At 31.6% G+C, this 18651-nt stretch overlaps 1 protein-coding gene and 1 long non-coding RNA gene across 3 annotated transcripts in view; one reads left to right on the forward strand and one right to left on the reverse strand.

Moving 5' to 3' along the window:
* Positions 1-1802: 1802 nt before the first annotated feature.
* On the reverse strand, positions 1803-7580 carry LOC146993366 (uncharacterized). The gene is made up of 4 exons (XR_015038505.1): positions 7453-7580; positions 6327-6436; positions 4227-4258; positions 1803-2088 (listed from the first exon to the last, which is right to left on the reverse strand). It is a non-coding gene; the product is annotated as an uncharacterized LOC146993366 (long non-coding RNA).
* A 4009-nt stretch (positions 7581-11589) lies between these two features.
* Positions 11590-18651, forward strand: part of LOC118201354 (eukaryotic translation initiation factor 2 subunit gamma) — an 83244-nt gene continuing 76182 nt past the window's right edge. Inside the window, exon 1 of one of the 2 annotated variants that reach the window (XM_085808516.1) lies at positions 11590-11840. In XM_085808516.1, coding sequence (XP_085664642.1) covers positions 11772-11840 — 69 coding nt within the window. In that variant the 5' untranslated portion in view covers positions 11590-11771. The remainder of the gene's footprint in view (positions 11841-18651) is intronic. The other variant, XM_085808515.1, reaches the window with a different exon arrangement.

The following is an 18651-nucleotide window of genomic DNA, read 5'->3' on the forward strand; positions in this document are numbered from 1 at the left end:
CTTTCTGTATGCTATGATTAAAAGGTAAAATAATTTTTATATCAAATTCTTACATATCTGCCTTTTAGTTATGTACAGCAATATGGAATATATATAACTGGAAAATTTAAATGCACTAGTAAATGAAAAAAAAAAAAAAAAAATTCTATTAAAAAATTACGTAACACTTAAAGGCTGAAAATGACTTTTAATATTTCATTTCAAAGTGACTACAAAATATGCAATAAATTTAGTAAACATCAATTCTGTGTTTTAAATCAATTAATGCCATCGTTCATTTGCATTTTTGTTTACTAAATTCATTTCATAAATTTAAATTTAGTAAAAAACTGTAGCAAACAGTTATTTTCTTATGCCATGTAAATGAATGATAGCATTGATTTAAAACATAGAACTCAAGTTTACAAAATTTATTGCATATTTTGTAGTCACTTTGAAATGAAATATTAAAAGTGATTTTCAGCCTTTTAGTGTTATGTAATTTTTGAATAGAAATTAATTTTTTTGCATTTAAATTTTCCAGTTATATATATTCCATATTGCTGTACATACCTAAAAGGTGGATATGTAAAAATTTGATATTAATTTTATCTTTTAATCATAATATGCAGAACATTTTTGCATAGATTTATATAAAAAATAAGAGATTAAAATAAGCACATTTTACGAAAAATGCAGTAAATAGGTAATTGGAGATGTATGCAAATTTTTTACCAAAAATGTGCACTTATACACAGTAAAGAGGAGAAGACATCGGACTAAATTTTTACCAAAGTCATTCGTATATGCAAAGAAAACATAGGGAAGATTTAGGTCAATTATTATCAAATATATAAGTTTTTGTACCGTAAAATACAGGGAATATCTACGTTAATTTCTATCTAAAGTACAATATAGTTAATTAACAAATTCAGTAAACGATTGTAGCACAAAAGAAAACATCATACGTTTAGATTATTTGAATGAGTGTGCTAAATTTTAAAATTGTTAAATATAGACCAGGAAATTGTTGAAAACTTACCTTTTCCAATAGTTTGCCAAGTTGACTTTGTTATTTTCCTTGAAGATGAATGTTTAATGTCACAAATATTTCATTCATATCTTCAGATAATACACAAATCTATACATATTTATTTATTAAAATTCTTTTTATCCCAAACATGTTAAAGAAAATATTAATTTGCATGCAAGTTAATTGAGTAACTTCTGTTTTAATTACACACATAATTATGATATGTAAAAATTTTACATTTATCAGCCAATCTTGCAATGTATTGTAATCTATTATTGTTGTCTTTTTCAGTTTAAAATCTTATAAATATATTAGATCAGTACTAAAAGTTCACCTCTACAAAAGAAATGCTTTATTGAGGTATTTTTAAAAAGTTCCCTTTTACAATGTAACTGTTAATTTCATAAATAAGTTCATAAAATTATGCAAATTCAAAATTACCTAAATATGTTCTTTATCTTATCTTATATACCAGATAAAATTTTAAAAAGTTAATTTGTTTAGGAATATTTAAGTTTTTAAATATTTATCTCGTGTGACTTTTTCTATAACATCATTATAAATGTACATGTTGATGTGGACATACCAATTATTTTTTTTCATCAAATAGCTTTATGGTATTAAATGATTTAAAAAGAGACAACTGGACAAAAGAAAGCAATTAGAAGTTTTCTAATTTTTTATTAATTTGTTGTCAAATGCTGTGCATTTTAGATTATGCTCATATGATAACGAGTTATTTAAATTATAAAATTATTATGAACATATCCCACATAAATTAACAAGTATAAAATTTCAAGTTGTTTGAAGTATTATGAACTGTAAAACTTGCAAAAGAAATACACATGAAATTAATTTAAGAGTTAGGTTTATTTTACAGGTATTTGAAAACTGCAATTACTGTTAAACAATAAAAACTAACATTAAATCTGAAGAGCATATTTTTTTCAATAATAAAATTCAACATAGACTTCATGCAGCTTCGCCATATTTGTTCTATAGTTCGCTGTCTTTAATATCCTGCTCGATTTTTTTAAAAGTGAATTCTTTGTCACCCAATGTTTTGAGAACAGCTCCTAAACAAGAAAAAGAAAAATTTGTAATAATTTCACACTTCAGATGTTTTCAGTTTTTAAATATAGTTGAAGTATTAAAAGATGCATATAAAATGCACTGAGTATTTCATATTTAAAAATTTACATTTCAGTAATTAAAAATTTAATTTCATACTATCACACAGTAAGCTTCAATTATATACCTTACACAATGCCTATAATTTCAAGTAAAAAATACTTAAGATTTGTTTAGAACTGCAAGGTTGAGAAAGTCTTTAATGGCTATGTTTGTATTTAAGTACACGAGAAAAAACTTAATTTTGTATGAATTATATTGCATTAGCCTTTTCAATTTTACTCCTACATATAGTAAAGAATATTCGCTTTCTTACAGATAACTTTTTCCTAAATAAAGAGTATGCAGAAAACTAATCACAACACTATATACATATAACAGAATACTTCATAAACATATACATGTCATTAACATACATATATGCATTAACAGGCTATTTTACACATTTCAATAAACCAGAAACCAATACACAATCAAAAGTATTATCAGTAAATTCCTCCAAAATCAGAGCAAAAATCTTTAATTATGATAACAATGGCATCTCAGTTTGCAATATAAAATATTTCAAGTCTACATTCATGTGCATTCTAAGCAAACAGAAAGCTGAATAACAATAAAATTATAAATACCATAAAAAAAAGTTAAGAGCCATGTAGAATGATAGCAAGACTAAATGAAGTCTTCCTTCAAAAATCAATTGAAATTCAAAAATTTGCCTTCCTGTTTAACATCTCAAGATAGAGTTACTGCTTACACTAACTAAATATCCTGTCTTGGCAAAATAAAAATTGTCACTTCTGCTGCAGGAAATATTTGCTGCAAACTTTGTATGCAAATAATCCAGTGAAAAAATTTTAATTGTGGCTTGAATATTTTCTTTATTAAATAAATGAAAAATTCCCACATAATATTAATTTATGAGCCACATGAAGCTTTTTACCTCTACCATATCATGCAGCTATTTTAAAATATATACTCTCATATAAAAGCCACAGAATTTTTTTACCAATATTAATATGGTATAAATCATTAATAAATCTTCTAAAAACAGTCCCAAAATTTCTGAATTTGATACCCAAAACATAATTCTACATAACTGTTAATGTATGCATTTGCTTGCACCTACTTAAAATGAATTATACACACAAAAACTTAACATATTAACTTTTATAAATTCTTAATTAGCAGGATGACTCAATTAAGGCAAAATATGAAAGAAATCTACCTGATGGAATAGCTGTAAAAGATATATTTAAAAAAAGCTAATATTGTTTACCTCACACATGGCAGAAATTGAGTAAACTGTATGCAGCTGGATTATTTATTAGGAATAGAAGTTAGATCAAAGTACCAAAGTCACACTAGGGCTTTAACCATTTGGGTGCAAAGAAGCATCTCAATTTAAAAAAGAATAATTTAAAAAAGCTAATAGAATTTTATAACTTTTACAATCTAGTACAAATATTAGACACATAAACAACACTTAATGCCATTATTTACTTGCATATTTTCCTTCTTTGTGTACTTTACTCCTTAATTTTTCAGGATATGATTTAGAATCAGAGTTATGGTAAAAATGTATACTGGTAAAAAAAAATATTGCTGAAACTGATAAGTCCTTTGAATTATATACTATAGTGCAAAGAGGGATGGAATATGTGACTAAATATGATAAATCAGATTACAATAACATTAAACAAATAACATGAAAAACTGAAAAAAGAATTTTTATTTGAAATTATTTTTTAACTCATGGAAAGACAGACAGTATTTCCAACTTATTAAATTCAATTATATTTTACCTTCGTCAAACCAATATTGGTAAGAGAGTTGTATTTAAAATCGGTGCTAAGCTAAAGCTGCTTTCTTGCCTAATTTTATACTATTGAAAATACCGGTAATTGTCAAAGTTATTCGTACTCAATATGTGTAAGATTATTAATGAGCTGCCAAACCGCAGTTAACCATCTAATATACTACATTCAACGTTATTATTTTTCTTTTTGAATGTCAGATTTTCATTATTTCTGCCAATATATCTGTAACAGGACAAAGATTGAGTTAATGTAGAATAGAAAATTACCTTGCAAGTTAGCAGTGGCAGTACTTCATTCTCTAGAAAAAACATTTAAAATTATTATACTTGAACAAAAAATTCATATTTGTTACAGCAAAACATCATTAACACAATAAACCAGAGTTGAATGCAAATCTAGTTTAACTTCATTCTTGAAAACTAGTTTATTACTTTCAATTTAATTTAAAAACAATAAAAAATAAGGTACATATTATGATGACTACCTAGATATCTTGCCTAAACTGGGAATCCTTGTAGGTTATACAGGTTAACCCTAACATAGGTTATAGAGGGCACTAAGATAGAGAGTATTAATCCCACACTAGGGACTCTAACATTTGGTAGGAACAGTTTGAAAAGTGAAACAGATATTTATAGTGAACCAATGCAAAACAAAAACAATAGTTCTTTAGGGACAAAGCCCCTTTGGACTAATAACTACGAGTAAATTAACAGCTTTTAGTTATTTTTTCTTCTTGTAAAAAATAGACATACAGAATATTTTTAGAAAATAACAGTACTTTAAGCATGCATTTTCCACATATTTAACACAATAATTCATTCTAGCTCTGTTGCAATACTGGCAAAGGTTATTAGGACGGGATTCAGAAATGTACAATGAAACCTCGAGATACGAGGAAAGTATGAGAAAAATACGAGCATTAATTTGAGTAACGAGCAATGAGCCAGGCTGTTGGTACGGGTGGTGCCATTTTCCTATCCGGCTCAACTCGGGGAATCCCCTTGACAGATCACTCAGTGTTCTTTTATATACGTGTTTGTGCACTTGTAAGTTAATTGTTTTGACATTTAACGTGAAAATAATTATTTCAAGATGCCTCGCAAGAAGATTGTTGCCTCAGATAGTGCTGCAAAGAAAAATAAGGAGGCCATGGCCGTCGATATCAAGAAAGAAATCATAGATAAACATAAGCACGGTGACGGAATTGGCGAAGACTTGCGGCCTTTCATCATCGAAAATCTATACTATTCTGAAGAAGCAGGAAGAAATTAAGAAACCTGATGTAGCCAAAGGAATTATCGTTTCTTCCAAGCACCATAAAAGTACTCCTAGATGTTGAGAAGCTGTTGTTGGTGTGGATTAATGAGGAGTTAAAATGTTGGTAACAAAGTTAAACTATTGTTATATTATTTACCAGTGTTATTTATTAGGAAAAATTGACTTGATATTAAAATGTTGATATTTTTTGGGGTGTGGAACGGGTTAACTGAATTTCCATTATTTTCAATGGGGAAGCTTGTTTCTAGATACGAGAAATTCGCTATACCAGTTGAATGCTGGAACGAATTAAACTCGTATCTCAGAGTTCCACTGTAGATATGTAAGCATGTGTATATGCATGTATGCGCATATATGTGTATAAGTATACACATACATACATAAAGAATATACACATGCACACATGAGCACCTACATTTAAAAATGCATGCACATAAACACACATTTCTGAATCTGGTCCTGATAACTGAAGAATACCTACATGAATCATAGGATTTACATTAATCAGTTTTATTAGAATTCTTAAATGCAGAGGATTTACATTAATCAGTTTTATTAGAATTCTTAAATGAAATCTTCACTATCCGAAAATTCAGTTTCATTTCCAGCTGAAACTGTATCAGGACAATCTCATTTATATTATTTCCCTCTAACAACTGAACATTTTGAAAACCTTTTCTATTCCATGGAAAACTAATGCTACATTAAACATACATTTTCTAAATCTGAAAATTTTAAGTTAGCTTAGAAACTGTAATCATTCTTAAAAAAGTTTGATTTATGCAGATGTTACATCAATAAAATTACTTTGCTGTGAAAAAGTAATATGGCATTGAACAACACGATTTTACACATCAAGATATACTGAGTGAAAATTCCTAAAATGTTTTATTTCTTGGTATCTCTGCAAGAATTGTATAAATAAGACTACCTCCCTTTTAAAAAAAAAAATGTTTAGTAAATACTATGAAGAAAATTGGTTACATTATTTACAGTTCATAATTAATAGAAAATAAATCATTTCTTAGCTTATCAGAATTTATTTTTATCACGTTCATAAACAGTACTAATTTAAACAAACATACCATTATGATTTCAATAACTATGAAATAGAAAATCCAAATCTGCATCTTTGATGGTCTAGTAGATTGGACGTCTCGTTTACTACAATTCAGCAGGGTGCTGACTCCCCAGACTGTAATATATATATATAATTAATTTACAAGGGAAAAAGCAACAAAAATATAAACAATTTCTTGGTTTTATATAAGCATTTCTGCACATTTACAATTTTAATTTTTTTAACTATCTAGTTATATCAAAATACATGATTTAGTAAAATATAATTTAAATACTTTAAGGTATTTTAGATCAAATACTAATTTTTAAATAAATTTTTTCATGCAAGTCTAATAATCAACATAACTATCAAGTTTTGACTTCGAAAATTACGTTTAGAGAAACTTGAAGCTGCAGTAAATAGTAAATTTATTCAAAACTGAAAGTAAAGCATTCTTACTTTATTTTCTTTCTTTAACTATGGCAGATTTTTAAAACAATAAAATCAAACAAACAAAAAAGAAATGCATTCATGAAAGGACTTATTTATTACTCATGAAAGGATATATTTCAGTAATTACAAGTGCATAAAAATTCAGTACATATATAAAAAAAAATGAACACAGATTTGGAACAAAGTACCTGTGTTTCTATGGCATAAAATTTCCTTTTTTAATAGCACAATATCTTTGAGTTAAAGATTATATATTAAAGCAAATTTATAAAACTAAATTCAAAAATAAGAAATTAAATTATTTTTAGTGAAAACACTAAGCAAATAAAAAATTTTGAATTTCATAAATAAATGAAATATACATGCTTTATTTTTTGGCATAAGGTAGATAACATTTCCATTAAAAGCTATTTCCTGCTTAATTACAATATGCTTTAAGATAAATATTAAAACGTTTGAGTAAAAATAATATAATTATAAAAAGGTGATACACATACAAAGAGGAGTGACACAAACAGTAAGAAACAGACTAGTGCAAAATTTAATAGTACCAAATCGTAAAAATCAATCATTAGGCACGTACACAAAAGAACAACACATGGAAAATCACATTTCCTACACAGACGCTATTTATAAAGTTTTATATAGGTGAAGAAAGTACGAGTATTAAACACTGAAAATATAAAATATTCACTTACTTTCTTCTTCAAATATAACTTCCATGGATTCAGTCACAAACGTCAATCCACGAACAAACAGTATTCTTTACGACTTTACCATTCTTTTCGACCGCCATTGCTGAGTGCTGACTTCACAAATATCCCGCCACAACCGGAAGTAGAAAGTGTCTGCTTTGCCATTGGTCAGTGAACAAGAATTGCAACACTTTTTTTTTTCTTTATAATTAAACATATTAAGAAAGCCTCTAAATTAGCATATGAAATAAACTTACTTTTGCATTACATAAATTTATATTCACAGCATCTCTGTATTAAGGTAATAATTAATTTTTTCTACGAAAAATAGAAATGTCCTTGTATGCGCATGCTCAGTGTATAATCGTAAATCCAGTTAATTTTTATAAGTTAGCGTAAAATTAACTATGCAAATTTTGAGTTCATTTAACTGGACCCTTGTACTTATTCTGTAGATCTCCATATTAAGAATGTCTTTAACTGTTTCAGGAAAAATATAAAATATAATATAATTATTTATTTACATTATTTATTAATTTTTTCCTCATATAAAAATTACTAAAATCGCTATATCATTTTTTCCGTACATTAAACAAAATAAAAAAAATTAGCCTCATATGATTTTTATAACAAAGATTAAAGGAACTAAAATATATGTAAAATATCAGGATTCAGCTTGCAATTTCGTAGAGTTAATATTATTATTATTAAATAAAAATATTAGTATATCTTTGATTATAATTAATAATCCTTTGGTCTACATTAAACTATTGTTCAAGAAGTTACAGGTTTTCGAGCATCTTCTCCTGTATTTATTATTCTATTCCTCGACATGAAAGATTTACTAGTCTTATTCCAATTTAATTGCCCACATTTGCTAAATAAAATAAGGCGAGTATTGTACCAAACTCAGTAAGTACACAAATTTAATATACAGCTTATTCCAGTTAAATGGGTAATAGGATTTTCATAAAAGAAATTAAATTGTGCAAATTAATGTAAGTGTTGATATGAATAAAAATAACAAATTTGATATAAGAAAATAAATAAGTTATTTTGAAGATGTTTGAATTAAGAAAATATAATTTTTTGTAAAAATGCACGTAAAGATTTAGCTCACATGTTAAAATTTATAGAAAAGTTTTAGCCTCATATATGAATGCCCCTTTTTTCATGTTCGTAGACAAGGAAAACAAAGTGAAATGCCAGAAATACACTAAATATTTTGAATTAATAAACTTCATTTTCAACCTTTTTAGACTTCGTATAATATCCGTAAAAGTGGCGAATGAAATATACCATAAAGGCAGTAGTTTCTTTCAGAACATTCGGATTCGTATAATATGCGTAAAAGTGACAAATAAAATATACCATCATGGCGGTAGTTTTATCAGTACATTCGGATTCGTATAATTTTCGTAAAAATGACGTGTGGAAAATAACGATCAAGAGTCAACAGTAACTTCAGCCGTTTTCATTCGTATAAATTTCGTAAAAGTAACGTGCAAAAAATACCATACCCTTATTTCACCAAAATTATACGTATATTTTTGGAGACGTGCTCCCTCCAAAAACGTGCTACCTCATCTTCACGATCCAGAAGAGGTCCTTTCTCGTCGATCGATGTCCGTGGACGCTTTGGAAACAAATAGAAAAGGAGATTCCTATACAAACTCCGATGATGTTTCAAGAGGAGAACGACCCACGGCCACTTTCTCCCATCCCTTCTTTAGATGATAAGTGGAGATGGATCAAACCGTCCTGGCCCGGAACGAGTCAACTAAACGAAATCGAAGTCATCACCATCGAAGATGAAGAGGAGGAGAAAGAAGAGGAAAAATTACCGATTAAAAAAACGGTCGACTTATCGCAACATGCCTGGCGGGGAAGATTCATTCAAGAACCTGGAATCTTCTTCTTCTTCTTCTTCGCAGACGGGTTCAGACAAGCAGCCTCTTTCGGACTTCTCTCAGACGTGTCCAGAACCTCTTCCAACATCCTCGTCTTCTCCAACGTGTCCAGAGATCATGGAGGAAGTAAAACTTCAGCCGGGTCCAGAAATTCCAACGTGTCCAGAGGTCATGGAGATAGAATCTCAGCCGGGTCCAGACATCGTGGATCCCCCCACTTATCCCAAAGAGATACAAGAGTTTCAAGACAATCTGGGGAGGATCCAGCCCTTCCCGTATGGAAGGATTATATGGACTTACAAAGTTTGTGAATCCTGAAGAAGAAAATAATACGGATGGGTGGGTCGAAAATTGCTTAGATGAAATATCCTTGGATGAAATTGAACTGTTATGGGATTGCATTTCTAAAATAACATCGGGAATGTTGTAAAAAAATTTTTTTTGGTAACAAATTGTAAGATGGTCGTAATAACAATAAAAAAATATTATATATATACCAATCTTGGTGGCTTCTCAATTCAGAGAGGGAGAAGATGTAGAGCGTTCATTTTTCAAGATGGGAGAATCCCAAAATGAGTACCCAATTCAAAGACAGAGGGTGTAGAGCGTTCATTTTCAGTTTTCCAAGATGGGAGAATCTCACAATGGCTACTCATTTCAAAGAAAGAGGGTGTAGAGCGTTCATTTCCATTCTCCAAGGTTAGAAGGGGGAGGATCCTAAAATGGCTTACCCATTTCAAAAGAGAGATTGTGTAGAGCGTTCTTTTCAGTTTTTTTCCAAGTTTGGGGGGGGGAGGAGTGGCAAAATGATGACCCATTTCAAAAGAGAGCTTGTGTAGAGCGTTCATTTCAGTTTTTTCAACAAGTTTGGGGGGAGGAGTCGTAAAATGATGACCCATTTCAAAGAGAAATTGTGTAGAGCGTTCATTTTCAATTTTTTCCAAAGTTAGGGAGTCTCAAATTGGCGACCCATTTCAAAGAGAGAGAGAGATCGTGTAGAGTGTTCATTTCCAGTTTTCCAAGGTTAGGGAGTCTCAAAATGGCTACCCAATTTAAAGAGAGATAGAGAGGGTATATAGAGTGTTCATTTCCATTCTCCAAGGTTAGAAGGTCCCGAAATACCTTCTAAATTCAAAGAGAGAGAGAGATCGTGTGGAGCGTTCATTTCCCAATTCTCCAAGATCAGAGGGTCCGTATGCAAGCTTCAAAGTCCTCCAAAATGGCTTCCCGTTTCAAATAGAGAGAGAGAGAGAGAGTGAGAGGGGTGGTAAGTGGTCATTTCCCGTTCTTCCAAGATAGGGTCGGCCGCTTTTTCCCAAAATGGCGTCCCCATTCAAATAGAGTGAGAGGCGGCTTAAGCGGTCATGGCCTTTCTCCAAGATGGGGAAAGAAGAAACACCTAGGATGGAATAACACGAAGGAAAGAGAGAAAAAAACGCCATCTTGTCATTTTCTGTTAGGGTACCGGTGTTCGAATACTTTTGTGACCGACTGTACTAATATTTCAAAGTTCTTTGAAACACTTATTGTCCTGAAAATGCCAAGTATTTCCATAAAAAAATAAGCAGTCATACAGAATAATTCATTTTATAGTTGATATAATCGCTTTTAACTGATTTCATGTCTAAATTTTCTACACAGAAATCCTCTGTCTAAATTTAAGTATCTTTCATCGGACGAAATTTTTCAAAGAGGAATGAATTAAAGTCTTGATTGCGCAAAACACATCTTTAAAGCTAAATGTATTGTAAGAAGTACAAAAAATTTAAACAAGATTCCTCCCCCCCAAATCAGACATTTAAAGTATTTAAACCGTTCAGGAAAAGGATAAACATTGCGAACATAAAAATCTGCTCTTTTTTATATATACTTTAATAAAAGGAAATGTGTTCCTTCTTTTTATAAGAAAAGGAACCCATTTTCTTTCTAAACTTTTGAAGTCGCCAACGCTTAAAAAATGATGAACTACGCCAAGGTAGAAACTCGCCTTTTTTTTTAAAAAAAAGATTTACTACAAGAGTTCACGTACGTAGAATCCGTTCCTTTCGAGAGGGTTTAATTGACGGATCTGAGACTCAATGCGCATGCGTGGTTAATGTTGTTGCGAATAGCTTAAGCGACTAATCGCACCGGTGGTGCGAATAGCATCGGCCGAATTGCTCAGGAGGGAGTGCGTTGACATGGTACTGTAATCTTGTGAGGATGATTCTTTCAAAAATTTTACTGAGAATTGGGAGCAGGCATATTGGTCTATATCCGTCTGTTTGAGTATGGTTTTTGTCCGGTTTCTGGATTGTTATAATCTTTGCTGTTCTAATCTCCTTGAATTTCACCTTCTTTATACTCCTTGCCGGAAATTGACACTTCTTTTTCCTTTAATGGCAACATGCGATTATTTTCATTTGTGTCAAAATGGCCCCCGCCGAAAGCAGCTTCGTGCAAGGTCAACCTCAATTAAGGAAGCAGGATCTTTCAAAATTGGTTTGTATAGTTTACATTTTTGTCAGTTTGGTACCTTGTTTGTTTTAAGAAAACTCTACTATGAAAATGTCATTCTCTATACTGTTACTAAATTCTTTTTAAATTCCTGCAGTAGCCACGTTTTATGAAAATAGCCCGGTTGAGTATTACTCTCACTGTTAATTTTTGTATTTAAGGTGCTGATGCATTAGTTTTACTGTGCTGATCATAGAATAAAACTCAGTTTTTTTTTTATTTAAAAAGTTCGAATCAGATAATATATATGTATGTTTATTCAAAGTGTAGCTGGAAAATGGAGCTAAAAATTTTCGTTTTTAAAGCGTGTTATTATTTGTTATACCTCGAAACACAAGTTTTAGAACACGTGGCTATTTATATTTTATTAACTCCAACTGACAGTAGTATGAATGCTTGAATTGCAAGTACGAAAGTATTCAATAATGTATGTCTTTTACTTAGGTATTAAACGTTAAGCAAAAGTAAAAGAAAGTGTATTGTATGTAATGCATTGTCATATGTTGTTATTGAGCAGGAAGTTCATATCTCTTCTGCTAAAATGATGATGTTTATTTCAAGTATTTGCAAAAATAAATGGGAGTTTTACAAATAATGAAAGTATGTAAACAATTGTTTGTACTTACTGTTATTGTAATATGGGTGGATTGATTCACATTTAAAGAACATTTAAGAAACGATATAATTATTGGGTTTAATCCTAGTATATGGTATGCACGAGATTTGACGACATTATGATCAGTAAACACGGTGTTTATGAGGAGCAGTAAATGAGTCATTTTGGTGTTGGCAACAATTTTCAAAATCACACAGTTTAATCCTAGTATCCGGTGCACACGGGATTTGGCTACTTTTGGGGACTTTATGATGAGCAGTAAAAATGTGACATATACAGTGAGTAGTAAACAGGTCATTCAAAGAATGTATATGGTTATACATAGTATATACTATATATATAGTGTATATAGTATGTTATATACACACATAGTATATAGTGTATAGTATATATATAGACGTTCTTTGGATCATTTTTGGTGTTGGCGATAATTTTCAAAATCGCGCCAAGGCTGCACCGTATACTAGGATTTTACCAATCACACCAAGGCTGTACCGTGCACTAGGATTTTACCAATTATTGTTTAAAATTCAAATAATTGTTCAGCATTGAGAATATGTACATAATAAGACTGAAATGGGGTACATTTGTGAACTTTTAGGTTGATCTTTGGATTATGGTAACTTGGCGAACATTTGGCGACCAACTCTGCTACAGCAACCTTCTACTTTTTTTTTCGGCGCCATTTTCTCTTCACGAAGTAAAGACATGTTTCTTTTCTTTTTCTTTACTGAACACTTTTTCCAACAATCTGCTAGACGAATTACACTTATGCTAGAAATTTTATGGAACAAAACTGCTTAATCATGACAAATATTAACTGCAAAATTGGGAAAAAGTGCAGAATCGCAAACTCCTTGCTGCATTTTTCAGAATCGCACATACACAGTAACCATGTACATGTCGACATATTTTTACTTTAAAAAAAAAATCCCAGAATTGCACAAAAATGGCATTGCGCACACTCCTGACTTTATCCATGTACACTACTTTTTTCTCATAAATTAGAAAAATTTGCACGAAAAAAGCAAGAAAATTTTGTGAATCTTTAAACTCGGTAAAAAGCAGCACATATATGAAATTACCTGATCGTGAAAAAGTATATACCCTTTCCAAGGATGAACATTTCCACGTATAAAATAATTAAAATATCCAAAAGCTTTTACCTCTAAATTATCTATTATATTATAAACGTCAGCAACAAATTTATACGCAAACATTAAAAATAGTTACAAATACTTAGAGTCAAATATTTAAATTATTTCCATGCACGTTTACTTCTACTGGAACGTATTCCAAATTGCTACAAACATAAAATTCACAAAATAACTATCATTTAATTAAAATATAATTAAATTCAAAAACACTACTTAAAATATAAATGAGCACATACATTAAATTAATACATACATAAATACCCGTTTCGAATTCACTTTAGTTACGGCCATGGGATCCAAAAATACACGAACACTGTTTCACACAACACAGAATAAAGCCAAATACAAAATTTCCAGATTTTTTCCCAATTTCCCCCCTTTTCCGATTAAAGAACCGTAATTCGTCCATTAATATCACATGACATATCCCATGATCTCTCGTTTCCCTCACACAAAATAATGCGTAATCGGAACTGAGTACTGCTCACGTTATTACCAAAGTCCCAGGTAGTAACCTTTATCGCCTCCAAAATGTCGCCAAACTACCAGTTACCATATTGTAAAGATCAACCAAATTTTTTGTCTACATTTCAAACTTTAAGCCTAAAATGTCTCCAAAAACGCAGTTTTCGCACATGCAGAAACTACGTTTTGAACACACAATTTAAGCTAAAAATCCAAAACAAAAACAAAAGATTTAGATAGCAAAACCGTTAAGTTTCTAACCAAAACTATTTGACAAGAATCCATGTACACAGCGATATGTTTTAACTTTAAAAAAATCTACGAATGGCGCAATCTATGAATTACACACACCCCTCTTTAATAAATTAACAATAAATTTCAAAGAATAACCATGTACACAGCATCCTGTTTAAACTTAAAAAAAAATCTACGAATTTCACTATTTAGGCTACGAAACAATGCACACCTCGCTTTAATAAATTAACATAACAATAAATTTCAAAGAATACCATGTACACAGCGTTCTGTTTCAACTTTAAAAAACATCGGTGAATCTTCGGATTATGGTAACTTGGTGAAAATTTGGCGACCAACCCTGCTACAGCAACCTGCTAGTTTTTTTTTTTTTTTTGGATGCCATTTTGTTTTCACAAAGTAAAGGCTTTTTTTTTTTTTTTACTCAACATTTTTTCCAACAATCTGTTAGCCGAATTACGCTTATGCTAGAACTTTTATGGAACAAAAGTGCTTAATCATGATGAAGATTAGGTGCGAAATTGGGAGAAAGTGCAGATTCGCCCACTGCTTCTCGCGTTTTTAAGAATTGCACATACACAGTATCCATGTACACATCGACCTATTTTCACTTAAAAGAACACCCCAGAATTGCACAAAAATGGCATTGCGCACATGCTTGACTTTATCCATGTACACATCGACCTATTTTCACTTTAAAAGTCAAAGAAAATGGACAAAAATCCAATTCTTCTTACTCTTGTAAAAAGCGGCAAACAAATAAGTGGGCGATTCTGCACTTCAGCAGCGAAATTGTTTCTAAGTTCTTATTAGCTAAAATCACGATCGGAATTTTCCAGACAATGTCACATGACATGTCTCATGATCTCTCATTTCTCTGAGACAAAATAATCTGTGATTCAAACTGTGTACTTCTCAGATTATTGCTAAAGTCCTACCTAGTAACCTTTATCGCCTTACCAAAATGTCGCCAAACTACCTGTTACCATATTCCAAAGATTAGCCAAAACATCTACTAATTGTTCAGTCTAAACACTACGCACTAATCAACAAAATAAACTAAAATAACTAAAATAAATTTCAAACAATTAAAAAAACAATAATGATTGCAGAAATTCATACTAAAAAAACAATGAACATAACATTCTACAAAATAAGAATAAAATAAAATGCACTAATTAATGCTTTTTCGAACAGCAGAAATACCAATTTCATACCACCACGTAATCACTATCGTATTTATATAACAGACACACACACTATCCAGAAAATTCATACTATGGTTCACAAATCCCTACTTCTATCATGCACAGCCACTAAAAATAATCTCCCAGACCCTCTTTCCACACCTCCAAATACCCACTGCCCCTCAATAGGATGGCCACAATGATATTTCTTTTTGCCGAACTTCAATTCAACAACTTCCACCATTTTACCTTTCCCCTCTATCTTCTCAGACACAGACACGAACCAACGAGCTCCAGCAAAAGATTTTTCAACGTCAACAGAGTTGCCATACAACATGCAATCGCGCCAAAAACTAGCGCAGAACATATATCGCCACATTTGGTGAAATTAGGGCATATATCAGTGTTGTACCAAAATTTTATTTGTGTTTAACTAGATGAAATGATATTAAATTATTTCCATTTCCTCCCTACTTGCTAGTGTAAGATTTCAGTTAGCATTTTGGCAATTGCAGAAATTGTTTTTTAAAGGTATAGTTGATTGCTTCTGAAATTAGGTTAATATATAGATGATGGTAATTGTTGAAAATTCTAAAGAAACTGATTTTCTATAATCGTGTGAAAAAATGATATGAAAGTTAATAAAATCGAAGCAGGTATTAAAATGTCCATTAGCTATTTGAAATCATTGTGTAGTATTTTTTAATAAAAGAAATTACCAATTTTGTTAAACTGTTAGCTGCAATTTTTGAAACGCATCTCAAATGGTGTGGTCATTTACAGAGGCTGATTATATATATACTATTGAACTCTGGGTTTTAATCCCAAACAGGATGTGGACATTTGTGATTGCAGTTGCTGTGTGGAAATGTGGACATTTGTGATTGCAGTTACTGTGTGGAATAAGGCCTCTTATCTGTAAATTTAAAAGGTATTTGTAAGGAAGGAGGGGATGCAGACTCTGGATTCTGTTCTGTCAGACAGTTTAATCAGACCGCCCTTTCGAATTTTGTGCAAATTGATTAATACAGTCCATGAGTGTATATAATAATAATAAAAAAAACACTTTGAGAGTGGGGCTGGAACACTGTCACTTTGCTTTTTGTAAGTGATATCAATGTCCTACCCACTAGTTTTTCAAAACTTATCGTGAACACAGAGGTCACAAGTTCTTTCTGAATCAGTAGCAGAGTAGCAATGAATATGAATGTACCATCTGGGCAAACAGCAACAAAAGTCACTGGATTCTGTAATACAGCTTCTATTTAGCAATTATAGGTAGTGCTTCTGTAGGAATGGTTATGTCTCTGATAACTTCTTTAACTATAGTTATACCATTTGATCGAAATTAAAAGCTAAATCGTAAATAAAAAATTCATTGTTGAAAATGTAATGGAATATAATGAAGATTGGTTACCGTATATTTAAAGGTGCCCCTTTAATTATCGCTAAGTTGTTTCATTTATATTTAGTTGTTTCACCTGAGTAGTTGAATGTAATGGAAACCCTATTATGATGTGATTGGTTGCGTGATTGTGGTGAATTTGACCGATGGGAAAATATTTGTTGGATGTCAGTTAGGAAGTATGTCACGTATTGGGTGCTATGCATAGTAAAATGGCTGCTGGCAGTAAAGTGGGTATTTGGTAGTATAGAGCAGGAGAGTGGAAGTTTTTTTTTTTCAAATAGTTGAGGACAGAAGAAAAGAAATTTTGTTAGATGTAATTAAATGGAATTATAAGTGTCCTGTATGTACGAATGCATAAGGTCGAACATGAAGATCATTCAGATGGCTTTGAATGGGCTTGTCACAGGAAGGGTTCAAATGCTCACTGTATAAATTGTTCCATTAAAAAGGGAACCTTGTTTGAGGAAACTTTCTGGATGCTGTTAAGGAATTTTGAGTGCCGCAGACTGAAAACACAGAAATTTCTAAATAAGGTAAGTGGATATTTCCTTTGTGTAGTGCTTAGGTGCTATAAGATGAATTTCCTTTTTCATGTTATTTCATTGTTTGCTTTAAAATGTAGTTTATTGAGATTATATATTTTTTGTTTGCTCTAGTGTAGAATTTGGTGCTTCTTTGACTTTTAAGTGAAAATATATCAATGTGTACAGGGCAAAGTTAAGGCAGTGCACAATGCCGAGTTTGTGCAATTCCCTGACTTGTTATTTTTGCTTTGCGAAGCGGCAATTTTTGCACAAAAATCACAGCTACACAAAGCCAAAATAACAAGTCAAAGAATTTTACAACCATGTACTGCCAAAAATTGCCAGTTTTTGCCAAGAGGCACCTGTAACTATACTTTTACCTGAAGATTAGCAAATCAACGTGGCTGCTAGTCAGAATGACTGCTACTTTCAGTAAATGCTTTCATGACATTGCCGATGTATATTGCTGGCCACTGTAAATGCACACCCTGAAGGAAGCATGCAAATAACATGAAATTTACAACATGCATTAGCAGAGATGAGATATGCAAATGATTAGAATTTCAGTGCAGACGCACATAACGCGTGCCTGTGGTGCCACTTCAAAGCGCTATTTAAGGCTTAAAGTTTTCAACGATTTCAAGTTTGGCAATTGTGATTTTCTTGTGGTTATAAAAAAAAACACAATAAATTATGCCTTGTAGTAAACAGCGATCATCGTTTGATCAAGTATCCGAATTCGACAGAGGAAGGATAGTGTCCTACCGAGAGTGTGGATTATCTTTCAGAGAAATCAGTAGTCATGTTGAACGAAACCAAACTGTAACGTGGATATGTGACCGCTGGATGCAGAAGGGTACGACGGACTGACGTGTTTGATTGCATCCACCTCAGTGAACCACTTCACGTGATGACAGGAACATTGTGCGCATGGCAGTAACAGATTGCTCAGTCACATCACGAACCATAGCACACCACGTTCAGTTTGTAATGCATCATCCAGTGTCTGCTCGCACCAGTCGACGCAGTTTACAGCAGAGTGGTCTGTCCGCAAGACGTCCGTTGCTTCGTCTACCCTTGACGCAGAACCACAGACATTTCTGCTGCCAATAGTGTGATGAAGGAAGGATGTAGATGGCAGAATGGAATGAAATTGTCTCTACTGACGAGTCACGCTTCTGTCT

Source organism: Stegodyphus dumicola, chromosome X1 (assembly GCF_044657685.1).
Source record: "Stegodyphus dumicola isolate Sdum_Otavi_A_Nest chromosome X1, ASM4465768v1".
In the NCBI taxonomy this organism is placed as follows: domain Eukaryota; kingdom Metazoa; phylum Arthropoda; class Arachnida; order Araneae; family Eresidae; genus Stegodyphus; species Stegodyphus dumicola.